This window comes from Lacerta agilis, chromosome 5, assembly GCF_009819535.1.
Source record: "Lacerta agilis isolate rLacAgi1 chromosome 5, rLacAgi1.pri, whole genome shotgun sequence".
Classification (NCBI taxonomy): domain Eukaryota; kingdom Metazoa; phylum Chordata; class Lepidosauria; order Squamata; family Lacertidae; genus Lacerta; species Lacerta agilis.
Genome location: NC_046316.1, coordinates 11,023,851 through 11,049,366, shown reverse-complemented (window position 1 = coordinate 11,049,366; position 25,516 = coordinate 11,023,851). Strand labels below are relative to the sequence as shown.

At 38.7% G+C, this 25,516-nt stretch overlaps 1 protein-coding gene across 1 annotated transcript in view; it reads left to right on the top strand.

Moving 5' to 3' along the window:
- The window catches only part of ADK (adenosine kinase), a 183,352-nt gene that overhangs the window by 63,612 nt on the left and 94,224 nt on the right, over nucleotides 1-25,516 (top strand). Inside the window, exons 5-6 of the mRNA XM_033148540.1 lie at nucleotides 16,074-16,246; nucleotides 17,237-17,345. Coding sequence (XP_033004431.1) covers nucleotides 16,074-16,246; nucleotides 17,237-17,345 — 282 coding nt within the window. The remainder of the gene's footprint in view (nucleotides 1-16,073; nucleotides 16,247-17,236; nucleotides 17,346-25,516) is intronic.

Below are 25,516 nucleotides of genomic sequence, written 5' to 3'. Positions count from 1 at the left end.
GGAAAAAAAATTGTTTTCGTCTTGCGAGGCAGCCCCATAGACAATTTCGTCTTGCGGGGCAGCCTTCCGCTAGACGAATGCATTCGTCTAGCGAGTTTTTCGTCTAGCGAGGCATTCGTCTAGCGGGGCACCACTGTATTTTCAAAGAGGATGAGGGGAAATTATTTGAATTCTGCTGTATCTAAAAGTAGTAGCTACTCTAGTTTTCCAATTCTCTCTGATATAGTACAGCTAAGCTAACTAAAGGCAACCACTTGTGCTGGCTTTGTTTTCACGGGTAAAACTCTGATCTTTAAAGGTGTGTGAGCTTCATTGTCAGTTATATCTTTGTCTGTAAAAACACTGAGAACCAGTATAATTCATTCTGATGATGTATTAATGTTTGGATGATAAAGTAATACTATGCAGGAAAAATTATACTGAAAGCTTGTTTTTTTTGGTAGTGATATACTAATTAGTACAATAATTCACTTTTACCTGTATTAGAAATTCTTGAGAATCCACTGGAGGACAATCACAGAAATGGGGAAAAAAAAAATGCTGATAGCAATGGCTTCTGTGGTGTAGCACAGATGAATGTCTGATTTTGAAACGTTATCACCTACTATGTTCAAAATTAAATGTCATCCAATTCACGGCATAATGTAAAGAGATCATGCCTCATTTACCAGCATATTATTTGCAGTTAAACTTAAATGTAAAAGGTGAATTTTATATACTTACTGTTTTGTATATACCATCCCATTCCATTTCCCTGTTGTGTTATCATGGCAGTACATTGTACGAGGCTTCAAAAATGTAACACAGGTTTGCTATGCCAGAATGTTGCTTCTTCTTTCGGCTGCAGTTCTTTGTCCAAGTAGGTTGTGTATTCAAATTCCAAGGAGCAAACTTCACTGAATTTAGCGAGCCTTTCTTCCAAGAAAAGATGCATAGAGTTACGTGTCCCATTGACGTTGCTGGTATTTAAGCTGTATGTACGACTGCAGCCTTAGGGTTGTGTCCAGTGGTACTTTCCTTTGCTCTCCCCTGCCTTGAGTGCCCCACACACCCCTAGACTCTGCTCCAAAGGGCCCCCCCATCCTATAACACATTTTGAGTGCACTCAGAATGCAGGGGCGAGGAGAGGAAGGGAAAGGCCCATTGTGCAAGCTGAAGTCTGCTCCCCACATGCAACTGAAGCGTTGAATACAATCCATTTTGTTTTTCTTTTCTGCAACACCAGTGGCTTTTATAAAGCCAATGTTTGCTGGAAGCAAAGATACTTATTGGAAACGTAAGCATAACTTAATAAAAACAATAGCTCCAGTTATAAACTCTGAATAGAATTCCTCGAAAGCATTGAAGATTCTAAGTTTACCGTAAGTCTTGTACAGTGGTACCTCGGGTTAAGAACTTAATTTGTTCTGGAGGTCCGTTCTTAACCTGAAACTGTTCTTAACCCGAGGTACCACTTTAGGTAACGGGGGCCTCCTGCTGCCGCTGTGCTACCGCTGCGCGATTTCTGTTCTCATCCTGAAGCAAAGTTCTTAACCCGAGGTAGTATTTCTGGGTTAGCCGGAGTCTGTAACCTGAAGCGTCTGTAACCCGAGGTACCACTGTATTATAATAGATCCCTGCCCCTGAATTCTAGTTGAAGTAATCATCTGTACTAGGTTTCCACTTAGAGTGTGGTATCTCTCTAAGTAGGGACTTCTGGCATAGATGATCTTTATAGATGATAGATGTGTTATCTCGGTATTGTGCCTGTTTATAAACAAGGTAGCATATTAATAGGATTCATACACAGTTGTCATAGGGATTATTAATTAGTCCATCTTAAATTGACAATGTGTGCCGCCTCTTCTGCTCAGTGAACACATATGTTTGTGTGTGTGTGTGTGTAAGGAGAGCCTAAGGTTAGAATTTTATTTTATTTTATTTTATTGGCCTTACCCCTCCATAAGATTTTTTCTTGCAGGCACTTTGTGGTAAGCTTTTGTAGCACACCTAATCTCTGTGTTTTCTCAATTTGAAATGGACATGGAACAATGCCATGTCGTTAGCTGCAGCTGAGAGCGACAAAGAATTAATACACATCATGGAATTTTATTTTATAAATTGTCATTGATGAATAAGTATTGGCAAAAAATTCCTTTGTGTATTAGGTTAGCATAGCTAGGCAACATTGTAATTATTTTTCCTTAGAATCATAGAATGATTTATGCACTTCAATCATGGCAAGTCCTCACCATGTCCCATTGCTGCACAGGCCTCATTGGTTGTGCCTCTGGGAAGTAAAGTAATCAAAGCATTTTACAACTCTCATTTCCTATGAATGGCTGAAAAAAATATAAATAGTAAAATACAGTGGTGTTGTGAGCCAGTGTTATATATTAAATTACTTTTTGAAATATGTAGGTAATGCTGCCTTGTATTTCTAATAAGTCAACATGAAACATGCTTTGCTGTCATGTGTCCATTTTCACAATTGTAGCACAAGTGGTTGCTTTTGTAAAATCATGGTTTTTCCCACATCATGATTTTTGCATATCACACACACTAACATCATGATTCGCGATATATTGCCAGGTCAAAAATTACGAAACCAATATCACGATATAGACTTCAAACCGGTTTTCGACAATATATCAATATATTGCCCAGCGCTACTAAACATACCTTATGCTTCTATCCTATGTTCATGTACCCTGGAGTAATGCTATGTAACGAAATGAGATTTACTTCTGAGTAGACATGTATAGGATTGCGTTGTTAACTATTGTCTGAAAACCACTATATAATTTTGATGAGTTGCAGTTTCTTTGCTGCTTAATATGTTTTGAGACATACATTTCTTCCCTTCAGAGTTCTGTATAATGCTGAGATCTGTAAGGTTAAAACAAAGCATAAATTAATTTTTGCCACCATGTCTCAGTCTGACTTGGAGGTTAAATTCTGTGAAACTACCATTGGAAAATGAATAGAATTTTCCATTTACTCATTCAAAACAATAACTTGTTTTATGAGCTAGTGTTAACAACTTATTGAGGAATTATCTTAGAAGGTTACTCAAGAGTGATTTAAATTGTATTAGCCAATAGACATAGTGAAGCTTTCATCAGGCTTCTTAATACTCACAGCTTTATACAAAACAATTGTCATTTCAAACTAGTATTTATTAATCCAAATATATTCCAGTTGCAAAGATTTGTGTTCAGGATTTCTGAAGTTGCCACATTAAGAGTAGGAAAATGGTTTAGAGAGTTGTGATAACATCTTGTAAACTAAATTCTGTGGAAGAAGTTTCTAATTGTACTTCTACTCAATGCCTTGCAAGTTCATTTGATTGCTTTAATGCAAGTTTATCATTTTATAATTATTCCCCTTTCCAAACAATTGTGCAAAGTACTGGTAATTGGTTACTCCAATTGGAACATTGTTTTTCAACTAAATAAAAGCTTAATAAACCAAAAATTTTGATCATGGAGCCAACACTCTTTTGTGGCTTTTGGAACTATAACTTTGAAAAAGAATTTGTTAAAATAATTGATTACAGTACGATTGCATCTTATGTGCATTTAATTTGCATGATTTCAACCACACCTGGTACTGACGGGTTGAAATTCTGCAAGTTAAAAGCAAATAAGGCAGAAAACTTAAAAGCGATTTTTACACTGGATTTTCCCAGTGTGAAAATAGATTTTAAGCTCTCTTCCTTGCTTTACCAGACATGGGGGTTCCAAAGTCTAGGAATGCTCATGCAGGGATGGTTCCAATGAGGTGGTTTGAATAGACACATTTTTGCATATACATGGAACCCCCATGTAAGATGCAATCGTACTGTACTGCTTTTTTTGTACAGAAATAATAAGCAAGATCACTTATTTGGAGGTTGGGTTTCTAGCACTTCCTGGGAATGGCTGGTTAGTGAGCTGCACAGTGTTTTGCCATAAGGTTATAAATCATTCTATTAGTAAATTCAGTGATTTTTTCTGGAGGGACGCAGGGGTACACATAACCCTAAGCATTTTGTGAATCTAAGTTTGGCCTCATTGAGGGGCAGTATCTCAATATGAGTAGGAAAATGAGAGTACCCCTAAACATTTTTTTTTAAAGCACTGAGTAAATTTATAAATATTCAGAATCTGAGAACTAAACATGTTACAGAGCTTAAAGGTGTAAAAATAGAAGGCATAAAATAGAAATGCAGGATTACCCAGATGCACACAGAAGGTTGATCCTTGTTAGAGATCAGATGGTAACTCCTGGATCCTAGTCCCTGTGAGGACCATGTACCTACACTTAAAAAACTGATGGGTAATATATAGAATTGAATTGAATTGAATTGCAACTGTAATTATCCACTTGTTAAGACATTTGCTGTTTAAAATATGCTGTGTTTCATTGAAGAGCCACCTTTCGGCCAAAAACATTCATTCGGAATGAAGATTTGATTCTGGATCTTCCTGTTCCTGGACTATGACTCCCATCAACCCCAGACAGCGTGGTCAGTGGTCAGGGATGAAGGGAATTATAGCTCAGCAACTCAGGATGGCACCAGGTTGTCTACCTCTGCACCAGGCAGTAGGGTTGAGTGATAAAGCAATATATCGTCCAAAATGGGTTATTACCAGCTAAACATTGCAATCTACTACAGTGTCTGAAATAAGGATGGAACTATACAGAGGAGAACAGGACAATGTCCTAGCAATTGCTAATACTTAGGGGACTAAAACAGATAAGTGACAATATTATCAATGACCACACCCTCAGTTTCATCAGCAGGCAAGCCAAAATGCTAAACATTGTGATATATCAATATATTACAATGTATGAAATAAGGAACTACGCAGAGGCAAACAGGACAATGTCCTGCTACTACTTAAGGGTCTAAAATGATAAATGATGTTACTACCAATCACCTCATGGTCATTTTCAGCAGCAGACAAGTGTACCCACTGTTTTGTTTCATCTTCTAGAATGTATGGGATTATGTGGTGCACTTGGTTGGCGATGTAGTACAGTGGACGCTCGGGTTGCGAATGTGATCTGTGCGGGAGGCCCGTTCGCAACCCACAGTGCTGCTTCTGTGCACGTGTAGGTCGCTATTAAGCGCTTCTGTGCATGCTCAAGCGCCGAAACCAAGAAGTAACACGATCCGGTACTTCCGGGTTTGGTGTGAGCACAGTCTGAAAAAACGTAACCCACAGAGTTTGCAACATGAGGGGTGACTGTATAGTTCTGTGTTGGGGATTCCCCACCCTCCTTCTGAGGAGGCATTGTGGCATTTTTGAAATATTTGATTCTGTGCAAATAGTTGGCAGTCAGTTGACTATATCCAAACAGTCAGTTGGCTGAGTCATCAACACTATGATACCTTAAGCCATCAGTTGACAGAATAAAATACCAAGCTGTCTCATTAGCGGAAATGTTAGTTTTTTGTTTTAGGTATGTTGGGATGCAACTGCTGGGGAAATTTTCCTTAACTGTGGTTTACTTCTGGTTTGTAATACATACCTCCTCTTGTATACCATTAATTCTTAATGTATAACTCACTTTAAGATTGTGTTCTATTTGCTTCCCCAATTAAACTGAGAATTTGCCATCTTCAAAGCTTTACTGTTCTGAAACCCGAATAACTTTTAAAGGTCACATAATCTTTGTGACTTAAAATGGCTTTAAACATTTTAGGGATTAATAGCTTCCATATGGATACCAGCCTTAAATATGCAGTGTAAAAAAGGGGGGTGTCTTTTTTAATGTAGCTATTTTAGAATTAGATTAAGGTATTTCTACAAAAGTATTTATGTTTCTACAAAGGTTTTAGTGCTGCTATCATTCATTAAAGCCCCAGACATTATTACAACGGATAATAGATTAAAAAGGAAACTAGATACCTTTCTTGGATTAAGGATTGCTACTTTTGGCTTTCAGTGAAGGGAAACATTTAAAAACTGAAGTTATCATATTGCAAGTCGTATTTAATTGCAACAGTGACTAGAACCAGATTGTTTTCCTACATGTGTCACAGTTTTCTAAAAAAAATTAGAATCCTGCTTCAGAACAGGAATTTTAACAAATATGTCTTGGAAGGCCAAATATTTTCTTTGTCTTGGATACAAGAAAAACTGTAGGTCTCTTGCCATGGTGCTGGCTCAGTAGATCAGTCATAACATAGAACGATTGCTGTTAAGGGATGAAATTTTATTGATGTACCGATGTCAGTGTCTTGGAATGCTGAAGTGGGTCACTTGATATGCTCCTACCTCTGAGATTTGCAGTAAGGAAATAGTAAGAAGTGACAATCAAATTTAGGTGTCTTGACAACATGCTTGTCTCAAAGTAAAATGGATCCGATCTTAACACACTCTCTTTCTCCACATGGAATAATTCCCATCAAGCTATGCAATGCATGTGGAAAACATGGAACTTTTAAATTCATGTGGACTCCCATGCCCAAACCTATGAAAGCAAGACACAGGAAGAATCTGCTAATCTTCTCAGATATTTTTTGGGGAAATTCACATGATTTTTGATTACCGGTACATTATAATGTCTTCCATGTGTATTCCCTCCAAAGGGATACTTTTAAAAGCACTCTTTTGGAGGAAAAGGTTACATCAGAAGAGCCCCAAAGTAATCAACTTGGGTTATTAAACAAAACCACAGAGCATTTTTGAACATTGGTGTTACGTTGGCTTCATTCCAGTCCTTTAATAAAAGCCAATTATAGTGACTTTGCATTTGACGTTAGAAGATCAGCCATCACATTTGAAATATTTAATATGCCATCCACACCTGGTGGCTTGTTAATTTTTTATTTGCCAATGAGACCTACAACTTCATCTCTTGTCACCTCCATTTAACGTAGCTTTTTAGATGTTCTGCTTGAAAAGTGGCTTGGTGATGAGGACCTGTCCAACATCTTTTGCAGTGACAACCACTATAAAAGCATTTGTTTAGCTCTTATTCTGCTGTCTTTCTCTTTCTCTCTCCTTTTTACTCCCTCTCCATCTCAAGGTCTAACCACCTTCCTGGCTGGTTTCTTGCTTCTTCCAATAGTGCTAAGCTTTTCAGCATCTCCACCAGACAAAAGAAAATCCAACATCACCTGGAAAGTTCCATGTTGCGAAAGATTGCTCTAGAAATGCATAGTTACGCAAAGAGTCAGGTGACACCACTGCATTCCAAAGAAGGAAAAGCTCCAAAGTCCCCCCTTGAGTGAGAACTTCATTAGGACCAGCCAAAAAGTCACAAAAATATGACCAACTCTGGAATTCTTCATCCATCAAAGATATTAACAAAGTACAGGTGGGATGGGATGAGGGAGACAGGTTGCAAAGATGAAAGTGTGCTAGAAGTTGCAATTTGTAGACACCGTTCCAAGATGGAGAATGCCAGCTAAGTCCCTCCCAGGTGCTAGAGATACCTGGTTGCACACCTAGAATGGCTGTTTACCCCATTATTTGAGGGAAATGGAATTCTGGTTTGTAACCCAGATATATCCTGAACCTTAAATGAAACACAGTGGTTCCTGGGCAGTCTTTATTCTAGCAAAGCCAGGGTTTAATTATGGATTATGTACTAGGTAAAAGAGCCAGTGGAAGCTAAATAGTATAGTATTACCTAAGGTTTGGATGGAATAATAATAATAATTATTATTATTATTAATTTATTTGTACCCCGCCCATCTGGGTGGCTTCCAACAAAGATTAAAAATACATTAAAATGTCACACATTAAAAACTTCCCTAAACAGGGCTGTAACTCTCAGACTGCTGTACGTCTTCAGGGGGTAGATTATCTCCTTATGGTTGTAGACTCCAACTTGAACAGCTAGATTTTGTATTCTCCAAGGCACATAAAAAGCAAAGGCAGTTTCTGTAAGAAAAAACAGCCACATTTACAGGTGAGTAAGACCTTCATTAGAATCAACCCCAAAGTCACAAAAATATGTCAAGTTTTCAAGTTCGGGGGTGGGGGAAAAACATTTTATTGTTGCTGCCTGAATGCTAAGGGAGAAACTGTTGCATGCAACTACATAGAAGCACTGCTTTTTTAAGCATGAAAAGCTGCTTCGAGAGGCAGATAAGAACTGAGAAGTGACAGGGGAAACAGGTTCTTAATCTTTCCCTTTCTACACTCCTAATTGCCCCACCCAGCAGCTTCCCCCCCCTCCATTTAGCATATTTCAAATGTGCATCTGTATCTTGACATGTGTCATGTCCCAAAGTGATTATTTTGCCCGAGCTTTCAGCTGATAGGGAACAAGCACATTATGAAAGTGGTCCAGAACAAAACGATGAGGCAAAGGTGAAAGTTGCTAACACACACAATTGAGATTGCTTACACACAATAACTTGGCCAGCAATCCTCACCTTTATTCATAGCAGTTAATTTCTCAATCAAATCCAAATTCATTATAGTTGTTCCTTGTCCTGGTTCTGTGCCAGTTCAGGTAATTCTGACAGTGTTTGGGGATGGTAAAGTACCCCACGTGTATTTATATTTGCCTTGATTTGCCGTCAGGTTATCGTTTTAATGCCATTTAAAATAGAACCCTCAATTTCCTCCCTCTCCCCACTTTGCTTTTGACATTCTAATTTGTTAGCATTTTTCATCCATTTATGCAATGCCTGAAGCACACCTTGAGTGCCTGAAGCTACTTTGTTTTAACTAGCATTTGCATTCCTTACATGCTATATTGCAAAAATAAATTTGCATGAGCTGTCACTTTACCATTTTGACAGCCTCTTAATCTGCACCTTCCCACTGCCTCTATGGAGAATAAATAAATGAAATTACATGTTGTACTTGTGAAATCATGTAATGATATCGTTAACATATTAGTAGAGTAGTTAGCAAAGAAATTACACAGTGTATTGTTTCTCTTTTAACTACTGGAGAAACAATGAAATTTCTAAACAGCGGCAGCATTTCTTGATGAGCTGCTTAACTTTAAAGTTCGGTATGTTATTGCATTTTTCTAATGACTTTTAATGCAGATTTGCATTAATTGCATCTTTTATTGATGGTATTGTGACTATTCTTCTCTGGATGAAACTGTAAAAATACTAGCTAGGATCAGCACAACAGTTGTGATCAATGTCCACAGAATTTTGGCTAATGTATCTGCTGATGTCACAGTGGCTCTGATGATGCAGATGTGTTAAAGCAATCCATCTTGCATCACATCATAGTGGGCAACCCATTGTTCCATGTAGCTTTAGCATACTAGAAGCTGAGCTCTGAGGCCTTTTTACAGCCTATGTGAAATTGAAACAATTATCAGGACACTTACAGGACAAGCTTTTCGATACAACCATCTGTACTTATACATTCAATGTGTTGATACAGATGCCCTCCCATTCCTCTGTAGCTGTTTGTAAGTTAAAAAGCAAGGGAAAGCATTATTGGGTAGTGAGTATCTTGAATATGCTCCATGTTGTTTGCCTGTTGTCTGTTCAGGATGAATGTGCTCAGTTACAGCTGTGTTAGAGTACAGAAGGAGATGAGTCTCGTGGTTCTGGTAGAACCTTTTAAAATTTCCTTGTTATTTGCATTGTATAAATGACTGCTTAAGAATCACTGTTATGGGGGAATCTGGTCCTTGTGTTATAGATGACTAGATCTGGAGGGACCTAGGATTCCCCCCCTTTTTAAAATCTGGATGTTTGCTGAAGAGCCTTCACTTTTTGAAAGCTGTTTTGTACCATACATATTCCTGTATTTGACGTTGTTGGAACGGCATACATGTGTGGAGGCTTCCTTTGCTGTGGCGCATTGCATGAATGGTCCAAACTGGACTGGGAGGCACCTGTGCATCTGTAGTGGAGCAGGGGTGCCATCTTGGCCTCAGCATTGTGGGTCCCCATTGCCTCCACGCAGATGTGCAGCATCACACGCACCACATGCAGCTGTGTTCGTGTGAAGTCATATGTCTGCCTGGAGGCAGCAGCAGCTTCTCCTCCTCCAACTCTCCGCAGCCAGCGAGGCACCGTTTCCTGGGGGTGGGGAGGCCTTGGGTGTGGAGGCAGAGTCTATCCACCCCCGAGGCTCCCACACCTGGAAAAGGGTGTCTCGCTGGCTGGCTGCAGTGGGTGGAGCTGAACTGCTTCTCTCTGGGAGGCAGCACCACAGAGGCTAACTAGCTGCCCCTCTCCGGCTTTGCTGATTGACTTTGTGGGTGCCCAGCCCCCCACAGTTAGTTATATTATTGTGGGTGCCCAAGCACCCATGTCCCCCTGGAGTTGGCTATGTATTGGAGCCTATCAGGTTACAGAACTATATATATATGGCTTATTCCACCATGGGTGAAGCTGTAGTTTTTCAATTAGATTGATATTGTGACGGAAATCATTGACATCTGTGATATCACTTTTTGTATATTAAATTTTTATCCCACCTTTTCACCAGTTGGCATTCAAGGCAGCTAACGACAGTAAAACACAAAGTAAAGATTGAAACGTAACAGGCAAAATGGCAGTTTGTAAAGTTTCAATTAACTTTTGCAAGAAGCTTTGAGGACTTACCTTCTACTGCTATCCAATCACAAGGATCAAACACCTATTTCTATATGGAATATCTCCACTGATACTTAAACATCCACCACTAACTTCTACTAATAAATAATAACTATATAGATGCAAAAATCATTGAGAGCTGAAGCACTCTTACCTTGCTTCCTGTGGCAGATAAGAAGTGCCCCTAGGATGTTTTGACATTTTCTAAGCCATAAATGATGGACATATCTACATGTAGGCAAACAATTCAGTAAAAATTGTTATGGATTACAAACTTTTCTGTAAGATTGCCTCAAATTTCATTGGGAATTAGCCCTATTGTATTCATTGTTTGGAGGGAGGGTGAAGTGCCACTAACATGCAAAATAGTAATTGGTTAGTAACACCTTTCTAAATTAAATCTAGATGATGTTAAATGCCAATGTTTGTGAATCGTATAATGGCTTTGGTAGGCAAAAGAAGATGCTCTATTAGTTCAGACATACAGAATGGAAAATGTTAGAATGACAATAATGAATGACTTTTTAAACAGATATTACTGGGTCTTTATATTGTTTAATACTTTGCCACGCTTTGGGAGTGCTTAGCAGGGGTTGAAGATCTGCCATTTTAAAGACAGCCTTGCCTTACATGCTTTCTGACTCCCATAGTCAAATGCTGTTAAGCTCTGTCATGTTTGCAGGCTTTTATAGCAGAAGACTGTAACAGACTGCAGTTTTGATGGAGTGCAATGACAGAGCAGACTTAAAATACCATAAAGTGCAGAGAGAGTTGTACATGGTGCTGTGAACTGAATCTTTTCTGGATCAAATGATCAGCCATATGTGTCTCACTTATGGGACTTAAAGGAGAGGAAACTTACCCTATTGCTAACACCGCATGAAAATTGCAGCATTAGGGAATATTGACCAGATGTTTCAATCTGAACAAACAGCTTGTGATTCGGAGGGGGGGGCACTTTCTTGCTTTGATCACAGACACCTTGAAGGAAGAAGTAATTGAATAGAGGCTGTCAGAGTTCATCATTGTCAATAAACTTTCACTTAACCTTCATCACCTGTTTTAGATACTGTTGTAGATATAAGCTGATAGGCATATGTTTAGCGTTTGAAATTTTACCCAACAGATAAGAGAGATCTCAAACCGTAGTCTTTAGTTGCTATTCAGATGTTGATATGCATGAAATTTGAATGAACAGCTTATAGCTGGGATGGAGAAACAGACTTGATCATGTGTGTATGAAGCAGCAGAACTGATTAGAACCTACAATGTAAAATGCTCTGAAACTTTGAAGCATGTATTTATAGTACTATGAAATACATACTAAGATCTATTGTTATTCATTCCTAATCTCTTAATACCTAATCGCTACTAATATTCAGATCATGGATTTTATTTATTTTATTTATAAAATTTCTAGACAGCTTGATGTTAAACAGTGTCTAAGTAGTATACAGTATAAATATAAGCATGATGAATTAAATAATTAAACACAATTACATGTTATAAAATCATTTAATAGATCATAAAATTATAAACAGTGGAATACATCAGAAGAGGTACACAGTCACAGAATGTAAAACAAAAAACCTAACCTTGATGGTCAGGAAAGGCCAGGATGGGGAGGGGGGAGAAGTATTTGAGGCTACATGAATTCCAAACAAAAGCATGTTTAGAAAGGTAGCAATTTTCAGCATGAGCAGTCATTTCGATCTCAGTGTCAAGGCTGAATGATGGGAGTGAAGACGCTCCTTCAGGTAAGCAGGGCCAAAGCCATTTAGGAAAGGTGGTACAGAGCATTTGGTCCTTGGTGCTTCAGCCAAAGTGACTTTTGGATGAGGAGCACTTCACAGTGTGCTCCATCCATCTTAGGCATCCAGCTGTTGATCAGCAGATCAACTTGTGAACGTCCCACCTGAGTCCAGCACAGGCTTATCTTCTATTCACTGGAACTCATCTGAAGCATGTGTCTCAATGCTGGCTTCCTGGACCAAGGGCCACACCCTATTGTGTGGCTGGGATGCCTAAAAGTTCAGGATGATCAATTGCTCACACCATACCTTCAGTTCCTTTTTTCTTTACTAAGTAGTGAACACAAGCTAGTAGGTGGTGCTAGTCCCACCTAGGGCCAGAATGCCACTCCTTCAAGTGAATCCAGTGGACCTTTCTGACTTGTTAAAATAATCTATAGCATTTGTGGGGCTTAACCATCTCTGGTGGTGACACAAGAGCAGAAATGGAGTGGGTAAGAAATGGTATGGAGGAGGCAGCAGACCTGCATGGATTTTCTTAGGACAGCACTGAGCAAACCATTGTGTGGTTTTTATTTTATTTTATTTTACTTATTTATTTTAATAATATTAATAAATAATTTTATTATTTATTTTTATAAAATTTTTACATTGATTTGTTTTTGTTTTTTAAAAAAACTTCGAAGTGCTTTCCAAAAAGATAAAACTATAAAATCAAGGGGGGAATTCACAGCAGTACTTTAAAACAAAAGTTCAAATACTAAAACAGATCAAAATTACCTCTACTTTTTAAGCATCCAAACTTGTCCAAATAGGAATGTTGAAGGTTTTTGGTTGAAGGATTTAACTGCTAATGTAAAAGGGAAATACTGTCTACTCTTGGCTTAAAATCTAATAAAGCTGAAGAATTCTCCAATAAAAAAGGAATAATAATATCCATTTTGTCAGCTTAGCTGAATTTTGTACGCAATGAAGCATCGTTGCTTCCAAATGTATTGGAGCTCTGACTAAGTATACATTGGAATGGCCGCTCACTTTCTTAACCTTTCTGTAACCTACAGATACCACTAGGGCTGATTTGAAATTCTGACATTATCATTTGCATAAATCTCTATTAGGAAACAATTATTAGTAACTTGGTGGTGAAGAGATGTAGCCCTTAATTCTTAATATAGATTGAATGTGTAAACTACCAACTGCAGTTAGGAAAAATTATGACGCCCATTGGCTGATGCATCCACCATGGTTTCACTTTATCTCCCATTGTGTCACATATTATTTTAATGTCTCTTCTTCATAGTACAGGCAGTGACCATTCCGTGTGGGGGTTCTATTCCACAGCCCCATTCTGCCCTCTTCCAGGTCCAAAATGACCCACACGTTGGCACCTAAAATGGTCTCTGCCTGTCCTTGGTTGTTCTGTTTCTTTTTCATATTTTAACTATGACTTTATACTTTTAAGGCAAACAGCTGAAATATATGTTATGTATAGTATAGACGATTTTTAAAAAAAATCTGTATCAGGAGATAATCCATAAATTTAGCGGCAGCTTTCAACTATGACTGCTCTTTTAAAAGTCTGAAGAAATGCTTTTAGTAGCTTGGTTTTCAGTTAAACTATGGTTTCATGTGAACAAGCAGTGTACTGTTGCTACTCAAAACTTCCCATTGCACTCCTCACTTGCTCCTGTTGCTGTCATGCAATGGACAAAAAAAAAAAAAAGCCAGAGTCTGACTTGCTGTGTTGTCCACCTCTAGGTTGATAGTTGGGTATTATTGTTTGCAGCATGCTGGGAACAGGAGTTGAAATTGAAACTTTTGAGCAGCATGCACATTAAGCCTATGTGTGTTACTAAAGCGCCGTGCTTGAGAGGCTTGATAAGGAAAAAATCCTGGGGTGCGGGGATTTACTCCAGCTCATCGGGGTGCCACTCCCCGCGAGTCTCTCCAGTCAGCAAAAGAAGGAGTCTCCAGGCAAGTTAAAGAAGCCAAGCAACGGTCAGTAGACCTGATCTTTATTTGTTGCAACAAGGTTCAAACACATGAAGAGTAGGAACCCCGAGCATGAACTTTTAAGACCTCTCCCCATTTCCCATTATATATTTTTCAACAGCATCATCAATACATCACAAATATGTCACAAAGCAGGAGTCTGGCATGCAGAAACATGAGCCCATCACCCACCCCTGTCAATAACCCCAGTTCCCAACACCTTTTAACAACCCTCTTCCCTAAAGAACAATAAAAGTATTGACACATCCCCCTAGCTAGAGACTTTCCTGCTATTCTCCTTTGAAAGTATCAGGATTCAATCCACCATCCTGATGGATTTCTGTCTGGGGTATGTGCTGCCCTTGATCGCCGCCTGCCTCCCATTGCGAGGCGGAGTTCACACAGTATGGAGGGGCGATGAGTACGTGACCTTATGCTTAAGGGATTATGAAGGCAGGGTGAGCCTTGGATTCCCCTCTTCCAGAGGAGTCATTAGCTGCTGGAACCAAGGAAATTGTTGAATTTTTGTGATTATTTGTGAAGTTTTTACAGTTTTCTATATTGGATTGCCAGAGGAAGCAGTACATGGTATTGGATATATGGTATTCGCTTTTGCTACACTTTTCAGGTAGTTGAACAAGATGACCCTTGTGGTCCCTTCATATCTCTGTATTTTCTCACATTTTTTATTGTTATTACTATTCATTTCATTTCTATATTGCTTTATATTGTTAAGAAGAAATCCAAATTGGCTTATAACACACTAAAACATCAAACAAAACAATCCAGAATAAAACATCATTTAAAAAGTCAAATATAAAGTTTACGCTCAAAGCAAAATAATTAACAAGAAACTAAAATATTATCACAAAGGTTTCAAAATAAAACATTGCAAAAGAGGTCAACTGCAGAATGCACGTTTAATGCAGCCAAGTTAACACACACAAATGTAGAGATTTCAAAAGAAAACTGTCAAAGGAAGTCAAATATAAAATGCACCTTTAAAACCGCATAATTACAATAATAACATAACTGCTGCTGCTGCTGCTGCTGCTGCTGCCGCTGCTGCTGCCACCAATCTTGCCAATGATGGTTCATGGCAGGCAGTGGCTGTGGAAGCTCAGGCTTGATGACCTGGGTCTGCTCTAAGAGACAAACAAGATGGTCTCTGGACTCTTCAGCAGCCTCAGCTTATGTAGCTGCAGTCACCTTCTGTTAGGGATCTTTAGGGTGGGCTGGTTGGGATTGTTTTGCAGTTTTGTATAGCAGTTATTTCAGAGTAGCTGAACTGCTGGTTCTGCATTTTTGGAGTATAAGTCCAAAAATGTATGTTTGCAAAAGATCTATTGATTTTGCATATAATCTGTAATATTTTATTTGTATTTTCCTAAGCTACATCAGTATGTCTATTTTATTCTATTTCATAACATTTATATACCTCTTGATTGTTAAAATAAAATAAAATAAACCCTCATAACTTTGATAGACTAAAGCTACAATCTTAGCCATGTATACTCAGAAATAAGTATCGTTACATTCAGCAGGGCTTCCTCCCAGGTAAATGTGGTTAGAATTGCAGTTTACATTAGCCTTAAATTGGACTACAACTGGACTGATGGGAGCTGGAGTCCAACAATATCAGGAGGGTCCCAGGCTGAGGGAGGTTGAACTTAAACAATTTAAAGTCCACCTGGATTTGAAGGAATTCAAAGGTATTATTGGACTTCTCATTTTAATGCAAATTGCTGGACGTACATATTACAACAACAATTTGATTCCAAGCAATTGAAGTGAATTGCTTTTTTCTTCTTTGTCTCTGACTGCAGTGGATGATCCAGAGCCCTTATAAAGCTGCAACGTTTTTTGGGTGCATCGGAACGGATAAGTTTGGTGCAATTTTGAAGAAGAAAGCGGAAGAAGCACATGTGGATGCCCATTATTATGAGCAGAGCGAAGAGCCAACTGGAACCTGTGCTGCCTGCATCACAAGTGACAACAGGTAATATTTCTCCTTGGGATACAAAAACCTCTGGCATATTCCTATTTTGACCTGGAATATGGCAGGTGTCTGCAGCTGCATTTGTAAGCCAAATTGAGGTGCTTGTGACTTCAAGTCCCTTCTCTCCATTTGTGCTGTTGACAATCTCTTCTTGCTGCTCTTCCTCATCTTTACAAGATTGCCTCCATGTAATCAGCGGGTGGCGCTGTGGTCTAAACCACAGAGCCTAGGGCTTGCTGATCAGAAGGTCAGCAGTTCAAATCCCCACGACAGGGTGAGCTCCTGTTGCTCGGTCCCAGCTCCTGCCAACCTAGCAGTTCAAAAGCATGTCAAAGTGCAAGTAGATAAATAGGTACCGCTCCGGCGGGAAGGTAAATGGTGTTTCTGTGCGCTGCTCTGGTTCACCAGAAGCAGCTTAGTCATGCTGGCCACATGACCTGGAAGCTGTACGCCAGCTCCCTCAGCCAATAAAGCGAGATGAGCACCGCAACAGCAGAGTCGGACACGACTGGACCTAACGGTCTGGGGTCCCTTTACTTTTACCTTTACCTAATCAACCAACATTATCAACATCAAAAGCAGCACCTTGCTTCCCTGCTTCTTCTCATTAGCATTACTAGAAAGTTCTCTTGAAACTTCCACTCCCATATTTGTAGGAGGTTTGCGGAAAGCTGGCATAAGTGGCTAGGAGACTGAGGTACAAATCTACAAGTCCCCAGTTTGAACCTGTTGCCTCTCCTGCACATAAACTGAACAGGTGGCCTTAGTCAGAGCAGCCTCTCAGCCCCAGTGCCCCCTCCCATCAACAATATGGGAATAAAACTGACCTACATCACAGGTTGTTGTAAGGGTTGCAAGAAGGAACAGTATCTGAAGCAGCTTGCTAAATAAATTCTAAGTATTATTATTAGTTTGTAGGAGCGAAAGGAATGAAGAGACTGTGGATCAGTTGTTCCATCTGATCATGTTGACTACTTTTTGTCATTTTAGGTCTCTTGTTGCTAACCTGGCTGCTGCTAACTGTTACAAAAAGGAAAAGCATCTTGACATAGAAAAGAACTGGAACTTGGTGGAAAAAGCTCAAGTTTATTATATTGCGGTAGGTTTGGTTAATTTTGTACCTGCGTTCAACACTGACCATTTACATACAAGTTGCATCAAGTACAGGATATATTTTGTGGGTGCTTGATTAATTGACATGAATGTTGACTTACTTTAATTCACTTAAGTAGAACTCAGGAAGCTATTTTGAATCAAATTCAGCATTTGAACTCTTAACTGTACATCACATTTACATTTTTTTAATGTATTGCTTACTTTTGAGCAGTTTCTTGGAATCTGCAGGGATGCCAAGACCTGCCATCTTCTAGCACTGTGGTTCTCAACCTTTTTAGTATTGCGACACAAGTCCAAATTTATTTAGTATTGTCACAAGAATTTTGGACAATGATCAGAAAGCAAAAAATTATTTGATGCTTCTGTTAATGTGGAATTCATTTTTATAATACTTACAAACTTATTCAGGGTTGTTGTTTTCTTAATGGGAATGTAAGAATACCTGTCATCTGGTTGTAGGTTATTGCTTCATAAGCCATTACAAATTTACTTTAAAAATGTACACTTATAAAAGCTGTGTTAGCTATAATATTTTTAATAGCTTTATTCACAATAAAGTCCATTTGGGCAAGTATCAGTGGGATAGCTAAACAAGTAGGTAAATGTGGTGTTTGATGGTTGTCACAGATCATTATTGAGGTATATAGCCTGCTGCAGTATTTTCCCATTATTATTATTATTATTATTATTATTATTATTATTATTATTATTAAATTAAATTAAATTAATTTTATATACCACCCTATACCGAGAGGTTTCAGGGCAGTTCACAGAATAAAATCATACAAGTCAGTAGTGAAAAACCTAGCATGAAAAGATAGGCGCTACTAAATAGCAGCACAGATAGTGCTTCATCAGCAGGTTCAGAGTACTCAATGATAACTGAGTTGGTAACATGAAGCCAAAATTTGAATAATCTCACTGCCAAAAATGTAAGACTCAAGCCTTTCTGACACTTGGTTACAATTGTCTACACAGCATTACAATATGCCAGCAAAACAAAAAGTTGTTAGAGGTATTCATCATACCAACTAAGGATTAAGAGCAATAATTGTTTGGAGTTAACTTTCAAAGCCACGACCCTCTTGCACAGGCTTTGCAACCCAATTGAGGTCATGACCCACATGTTGGAAACACTGTTCTAGTGAAGCTGAGGAGGAAATGCTCAGAATTCATTCTACGGATATTTTCTCTCGCCCATGATAGACGGAAACCCAATTCACATATTTATGTAGACTTGCATTCTGGTGTGCTATAAATTGCAGATTTGTGTTTCCCTTGCTGTGATGTTGTTAATGCTGATCACAATTAACAAGTATAGAAGGCAGCTATGGCAAATTAAAGAACGTAATGTGCGTATAATATATGGATTCTGTATGACAGCTGCTGCCATCCTGTTACCTGAGCCATGCGGGAACAGCTGGTGAGAAGTGTAGAAAATGGATTATCCGGGAGAAACAAATTCATTTTTTTAAAAAGTTATTTCCTTCAGTTAGTGTTAATGTCTCCTGCAGCCTGTTATTGTGCAGTGCTCTGGATTTTCCATGGTGGTGGTTGTTGATTCTTGCATATGGCCAAAGCTGCATCAATAATTGTAAAGCAAATGCTTATCTTGCAAAAATCATACGCAGCACAGAACATCAACCGCTTCTGCCATATGCTCAAGACATCTTTTCAGAATATATATTTCCACAGTAGCCTGTTCATTTTTAATTTATGCTCTTCCCCCTCCCGTCGGCCTGTTTTCTCATTTCAAAATTACTATATCTTGGTCTGTTCTGAATGGCACACTTGGGACTGAGTGCAATGAGCTAAAAACTGTAAGAAGACTAGAAAGTTTTGAAATAAAGAAGAAGAATGGGGGGGGATGGTAGGCATAACTGTTCTTCAGAAACCAGCTGCAATTGTACCTACAGAATCTTACTGCACCTCCATACAGGTACCGCTGGAGCATGCTAACCTTTCTCCCTGCAGCCCTGCATTTGTACAGCCCCCTGTTAAACAGAGGTCTGTGGCACAGCGGGGTGGACCAGGTATGGCTGGATCCCACATAAACACTTGGATTGTAGAACACAACAGATCTTTCCTGTGTCATCCTTCCCATTGCAGCCCCTTCCACCTCCTGAAAAATCTTTGTGGGGCGGGGGCTTCCGAGCTGTGTTGGAAATAGCATGGAGTTGTTAGTGGGGACTTGTGGGGGGCACCTTGTGTGAGCCACAGTCCATCCTGCTCTGAAGGGACCTCGCTCTTGGGAGCTACTCTTTTGTGGGGGGGGGGGGTGCCTGAGACTACAGTGGGAAGGAAGAGGCAGAAAAGCCCCACTGGATCCAAGCCAGCCAGTTTGTCCCCTTGGGTGGAAAAGAAATCTGATACATAACATTTGGCAGGTGTTGCTCCTCATTTTCCTCAACATGCGGCAGACAGTGGACCTTTTTTATATTTAAGTGCTATCATAGTATTCATGAGAAATTATCAGATTATTTTCCTGTGGCTGCTGCAAACTTTAAATTGCAGGTAAACTTGCTTTTGCTCACTATTTAGGGAGGCACGGGCATTTGTCCTTTTCTCGTGTGATTTTTTAAATAAAAGAATGCATTATTAGAGCACTTACAGAGACAGTCTAGCTGCAGCAGCCCAGCAACAACAGCAGTGCCATTTTTCACAAAGAAAATGTTGAACAAGAGCCAAATGTTTGGTGGCAGAGTCTGTTGCTAGGAAATCAAGGTCCTGAGGCGATTAATGACAAAGCAAGCAATAACAAGAAGGCAGAATTACAGATTTAAAAGGGGGGGGGGACTGGTTGGTGTTATAATTACCCAAAGAAATCTGCACTCATTAAATAGGCTGTTTTTATGATTGACTTTAATTGGAGGTTAGTGCAGATATTTAGCTCCTTTCCCACCCCTTTAAACACATGCGTGCACATAATCCGTAAAACTGCAGGCTTGTTTTTCTAAGCATCGCAAGGAGCTTGCCCTGTAATTTGATCCCCACTGACAGATGCATTTTCTATGCTGCCATTTTGAATTAACCTATTGTGCAACAATTTTCCTCAGCTCTGTTGAATAAAACATCAAGTCTTATTACCTCAGATGGATTTGATAGAGTAAAAGAATGTACTTCTAGATGAAGAAGGCAGTTTGCAGAGACTCTGGTGCTTTGAACTCTGCCGACAAGCCCCAATAATTTGTGGTGTATGCATAAAGCATGAGAGACAAGGGGAGAGAGAGAGTGTGTTTATGTGTGATTCTTTGTTGAAAGTTTGCTGTTCGGAAACTGCCCAAGGAGTAGTAAGATTTTCAAAGACGGTATGCCAAATATGTTTTGGAAGCTCAGTTATTAGCTTTTTAAACAGTTGTTCAAATTCTTTGTTTTTTTATTAGTTGTGATAAAACTCCTCTTGCAACATATACCCTCACTTTCACATCTCTGTTCACAGAACAAATTTATTTTTTTAAATGCTTTTATGGATCTGTGATTTAGAAACATACTTACTCTCACGTTGAGCCCTTTCTGCTTTTTTTTAACAACTTCATTTGCGGTGCCTCATCATTCATTTTTACTGCTGCACCGTGGGCGACTCCACGCCCTGTTACTAGTATTAAGGAAGACATGACAACCTGCACAAAATTATTGTGAGTGAATATATGGGGGAAATATATAATAGTAGAATTCTCCAGATGTTTAATCAAATACTGGAACAATGGAGCCTCTGCAAATTCTGTCCAGCCATATTGGCATGTTGCTAATCAGATGCCTGTGCCAAGCTGTCTGCTTTGTTAAATACCCAGATTCCCCGAGGCAAGAAGACAGCTGCTATAACTACTATGAAATTTGCTAGCTCAATCTATTTCTGCTACCCTTGGGCTATCAAACTACAGTTAATTTAGACCACCCCAACACATATACTTTGGGGAATTTTTTTCCAAAGTGTTTATAATTAAAATGATAAAACATCATTATTACTCTGAAGATAGTTGTGTACGGTTCTGCATTTGACAGATACCTACAGAGATGAACACAGCATGTCATCTTTATTGGCATAATGTTTCTTTATCTATCAAGCCCCCACCCCCCAATTCTGTAGATACATAAATGCATTCTATGCACATGGGAGAAGCAAAAGGCTAGTCTTTATTTCATTAGGAAGATGCTGAAACTCAGATCTATTGGTAATGAGCTGCTTTAACTGCATAACACTGGATGACTCTAAACAGTCCTGCTAGGCAGGGAAACTTCAATACATAAATTCATGTTGATGCATACTGTTCTTCCATATTTCGTAAGAATGCTTTTCTTGGGTAATGAAGTCTGTAAGGCAAGAAATCTAAAGTTGTATTTTAAAAACCTGATCTGATTTATCACTCTTATTTTAATGTAAATTTTAAAAATAAATCTTTTTACTCCTAGAAGGGATGAGAGAGTCAACTTTGAAGAAAGTTGCCACTGTTGCTCTTCTACTAGTCAAACTTAATTAAGTGTCAATCATATGAAAAAGGAGAAATGCGTCCACACCAGATTTCTTGGTTCGTACAGCCAAAGCTGCTCATCTTTTGTTGATTCCTATTCATGGGCTTTTTATGAACTCTGACATGTTATTAAGGTTATCTGCTTTCTAGTCTTATTTAAAGGAGAAATGATTTGGGGATAATGCAGACATAGACTCCAGAAGTCTCCAGTTCAAATTGTATTGTAACAGAACATTTGCTGTATTCCTGCTTCATTTGCAGGATTGTTCCTTGGGTGAAAACAGGAGAGAAGCTCTGGGTTTCATAGTCTCTACCTTACTGTCTACTCCCTTATCCCCCAGGCATGTCCAAAGGTAGTTTTGGGGGCTTAATCCGGCCCGCAGGTCAATTTAATCTGGCCCCCATGGCAGTCCTGGGGTAAAATCATAAAGAAGATCAATAACTTCAATCCTAAAAAAAGCTTAACAACTTTGGCCGCCCCTCATGCATGCTCATTTCATCAAATCCGGCCTTCTCTTTGAAAAAAAGTTTGGTATTAAAGCAACTGGGGAAATACTTTTAAATCTGAATGCTAGAACTCCTCAGTCAGTTAAGTATTTTCTCCATAATGTCTGCCCCAATATCTAACACTATTTGTGCTGACATCATGTTGTGTATACAGTAGCACCTAGTCGTATATTTTGATCAAGCATTATATGGCGAAGTGAAAAAACCTTTTGATCAGAACAGACTGAAGTAATAAACATAAGACAGGACGACTCCCAGTGCCATCCTGCTTTATCTAACAGCAGTTGGTCAGCATTTTCCACCTCAGGACATGAAGACAGTTGAACAGAAACATTGTTTTCTTAAAACGCTACCACCAGTACTCTGCATCAAAAGTTGTCCAACAAAAGGGAACATTCAGAACAACAATGACATACACTGAAAAACCAATTAATCATATGGTTCTCCAGTTCAAGCAAAGGATTAGATTACAATGAGATTGACCAAGTTTCCAATAGCATAGCTGCCGAACGGAACAATGATAACCTAAAAGCAGAAAGTTGCGCTGTATTGAATGAGTGTTTCATTTATTCATGCAATTGCAGTAGGTGTAGTCTGGATTTCTTGCACTTCACTGTACTCCATTATGTTATCAGTTGCATTGTAACACTTGCTTAAAGACATGTCTCTTATCAGTAATCTCCATTGAAGTTTTTCGTGTCAAGTTAATCTGAAACAGAGCAGAGTTGATAGAGCTATTTTGCAAACCTTTTGGATATCTAATAATGATAAAGAAATGTAATTTCACAACAGTGATGTTGGAGTCCAGCATGATTATGAGATAAGTACTACTTCAGTTGATCATCTTGGTTCATGCAATATTTGTTCTATCGTTGCAATCAATTTTCTCACTAATGGGAGCTAAAATATTGACCAAAATGTGAATTCATTGCAGCCCTCTTTGATTTCAGTAGGATGGCTATAAAACATGGGCAGCATGAGCTTCCTGTCCATATAGAGGCCATATATAACTGAAAAACATCTTCACTGGGCATGTTTCTGAAGGGAGACGCCTATATTATTATTCGTTGCTCTGCTGTTTTCCATGTTATTGATGAAAAAATCTCACAATATAAGTATTTCTGACATTTCTTTCCACACTTGATAAATTTTTGAGATTTTTTCTGTAACTGTCAACATTCACTGAGTTTTTGACAATTACATAAATCCCATAGATGTGGTATTTGATTGTGTAAATAAACCTTTGGGCGTTGAACCATTATGAAAGAAGACTTATAGACTGAGAAGTATTTGGAAACATTAATTGATATGGTAAGTTTAGTTAGCTTTTTGATGAGTAAAAAAGAAATTCCTGTTGGACACTAATAAAACTGTAGTAAGTGTCCATTTCTAAGAAGTAATCATGTCCCTAAGTGCTTCTGTAAACTAGAAATCTGGGCTGCAAACAGATTCAGGAAAGTGCTGTAGATCCTTATCTGCCTAATTGAACCATCATTTCTGGATGTGAGTCACATGACTGGACTTAATGCATTTTGTGTCTTGTCTATGTTTGAGGCGCACCATTAGAAATGGTAAAGGAACTCGGCAGTGGCCTACAGTGAGAAACAGTTTACAGGCACAAACCAAACACTGATATTAACTTTTTAAATAATGTATTCTAGCTTTTTATTTAGCCTTAAGCTAATTTATTAAAGTACTGGAAAATTTGATGCAAATTCCTGAATTATATCACAATGTGCAGTTAATTTTATATGTTTCCAAGTTTCTGTTCAAGCTCTATTAACGTAACAGCTAATATTAAAAGCATGGTGGTAACCCATTGCTTTTTTTTAGCAAGCAAAAGCAACATTCTAATAGTTATTTATTTAGTTGCAGAATCATAAATTCATTTGGCAGAATGGCTATATGAGTTAGGGAACACAAAAATGCTTATTGTCAAGTGACTTCATGTTGAGTGGATTTTGGAAAAAACACTTCAAGTGCCCTATGGTTTGTTTGTGATTGAGGTCACCAAGGAGCCTAGCTAAGCCCTTTTCCTTATAGTTTCATGGAAATTAGACATCTCGGGAGTCTTTGGCCAGTCTTATTTTGGAAGTGTTGGAATACCAAACTTAGTGACGTAGCTAACACTGCCTGATGTTTATTTTCTGCCAGCAGAGTGTTATTTTCTAAGCTAAATGCCCATTCCTTACTCATACCCATTCCTTACTCATACCCTTCACAACCGATTCATAATGCGTTGAGGGCATTTGTTGTTGATGTTTAGTCATTTAGTTGTGTCCGACTCTTCGTGACCCCATGGACCAGAGCACGCCAGGCACTCCTGTCTTCTACTGCCGCAGTTTGGTCAGACTCATGTTGGTAGCTTCGAGAACACTGTCCAACCATCTCATCCTCTGTCGTCCCCTTCTCCTTGTGCCCTCAATCTTTCCCAACATCAGGGGAATTTAAACATGAGGGCATTTAAAGACTGGCAAGCATTTGCCAGGACAATATTCTAAAAATCTGAAGGCAGTTTATAAAGAAAAGGTATAAAATTTATACTTGGAAACTTTACTAGAAGCATTAAAGAACATAAATGAATAGTTGACATGGGAAGTAGATACATTATTTCATACCTAAATTATTAGAATGTGTAACACCAACAGACAGTGGCAATACATTTACATTTCTTGCATTACTAGAAAAATGCTTGTTGTTGTTGTTGTTGTTGTTGTTGTTGTTGTTATATTTGTACCCCACCCTGACTGGGTTGCCCCACCACTCTGGGCAACTTCCAACCTTGAATCAGAAAAATATTTATTTGCATCAGCCGCTAGCCATAGCAATAAAATAAAATGTACTGCAGATAGAGGTAAAAACTTAACTATACAAAATTCATTTTGGAGGTTTACATCAATAATGAAATAATAGATCTTATTCTGATTGCCCCCGCTAAAAACCTTGCAGTTTTTGCTGTCACCTGATCATCTTGATCTTCTAAAAGAAAGGACACAGTAGCAATGGTTGAACAACAATAATAGAGGGGTAATAACCTCACTCCTCAAATCTTTATAAAGGGTACAAGCCAGAAGCATATGAGCCACTACCTCAGTACAGTGGTACCTTGGGTTACATATGCTTCAGGTTACATACGCTTCAGATTGCATACTCCACTAACCCAGAAATAACGCTTCAG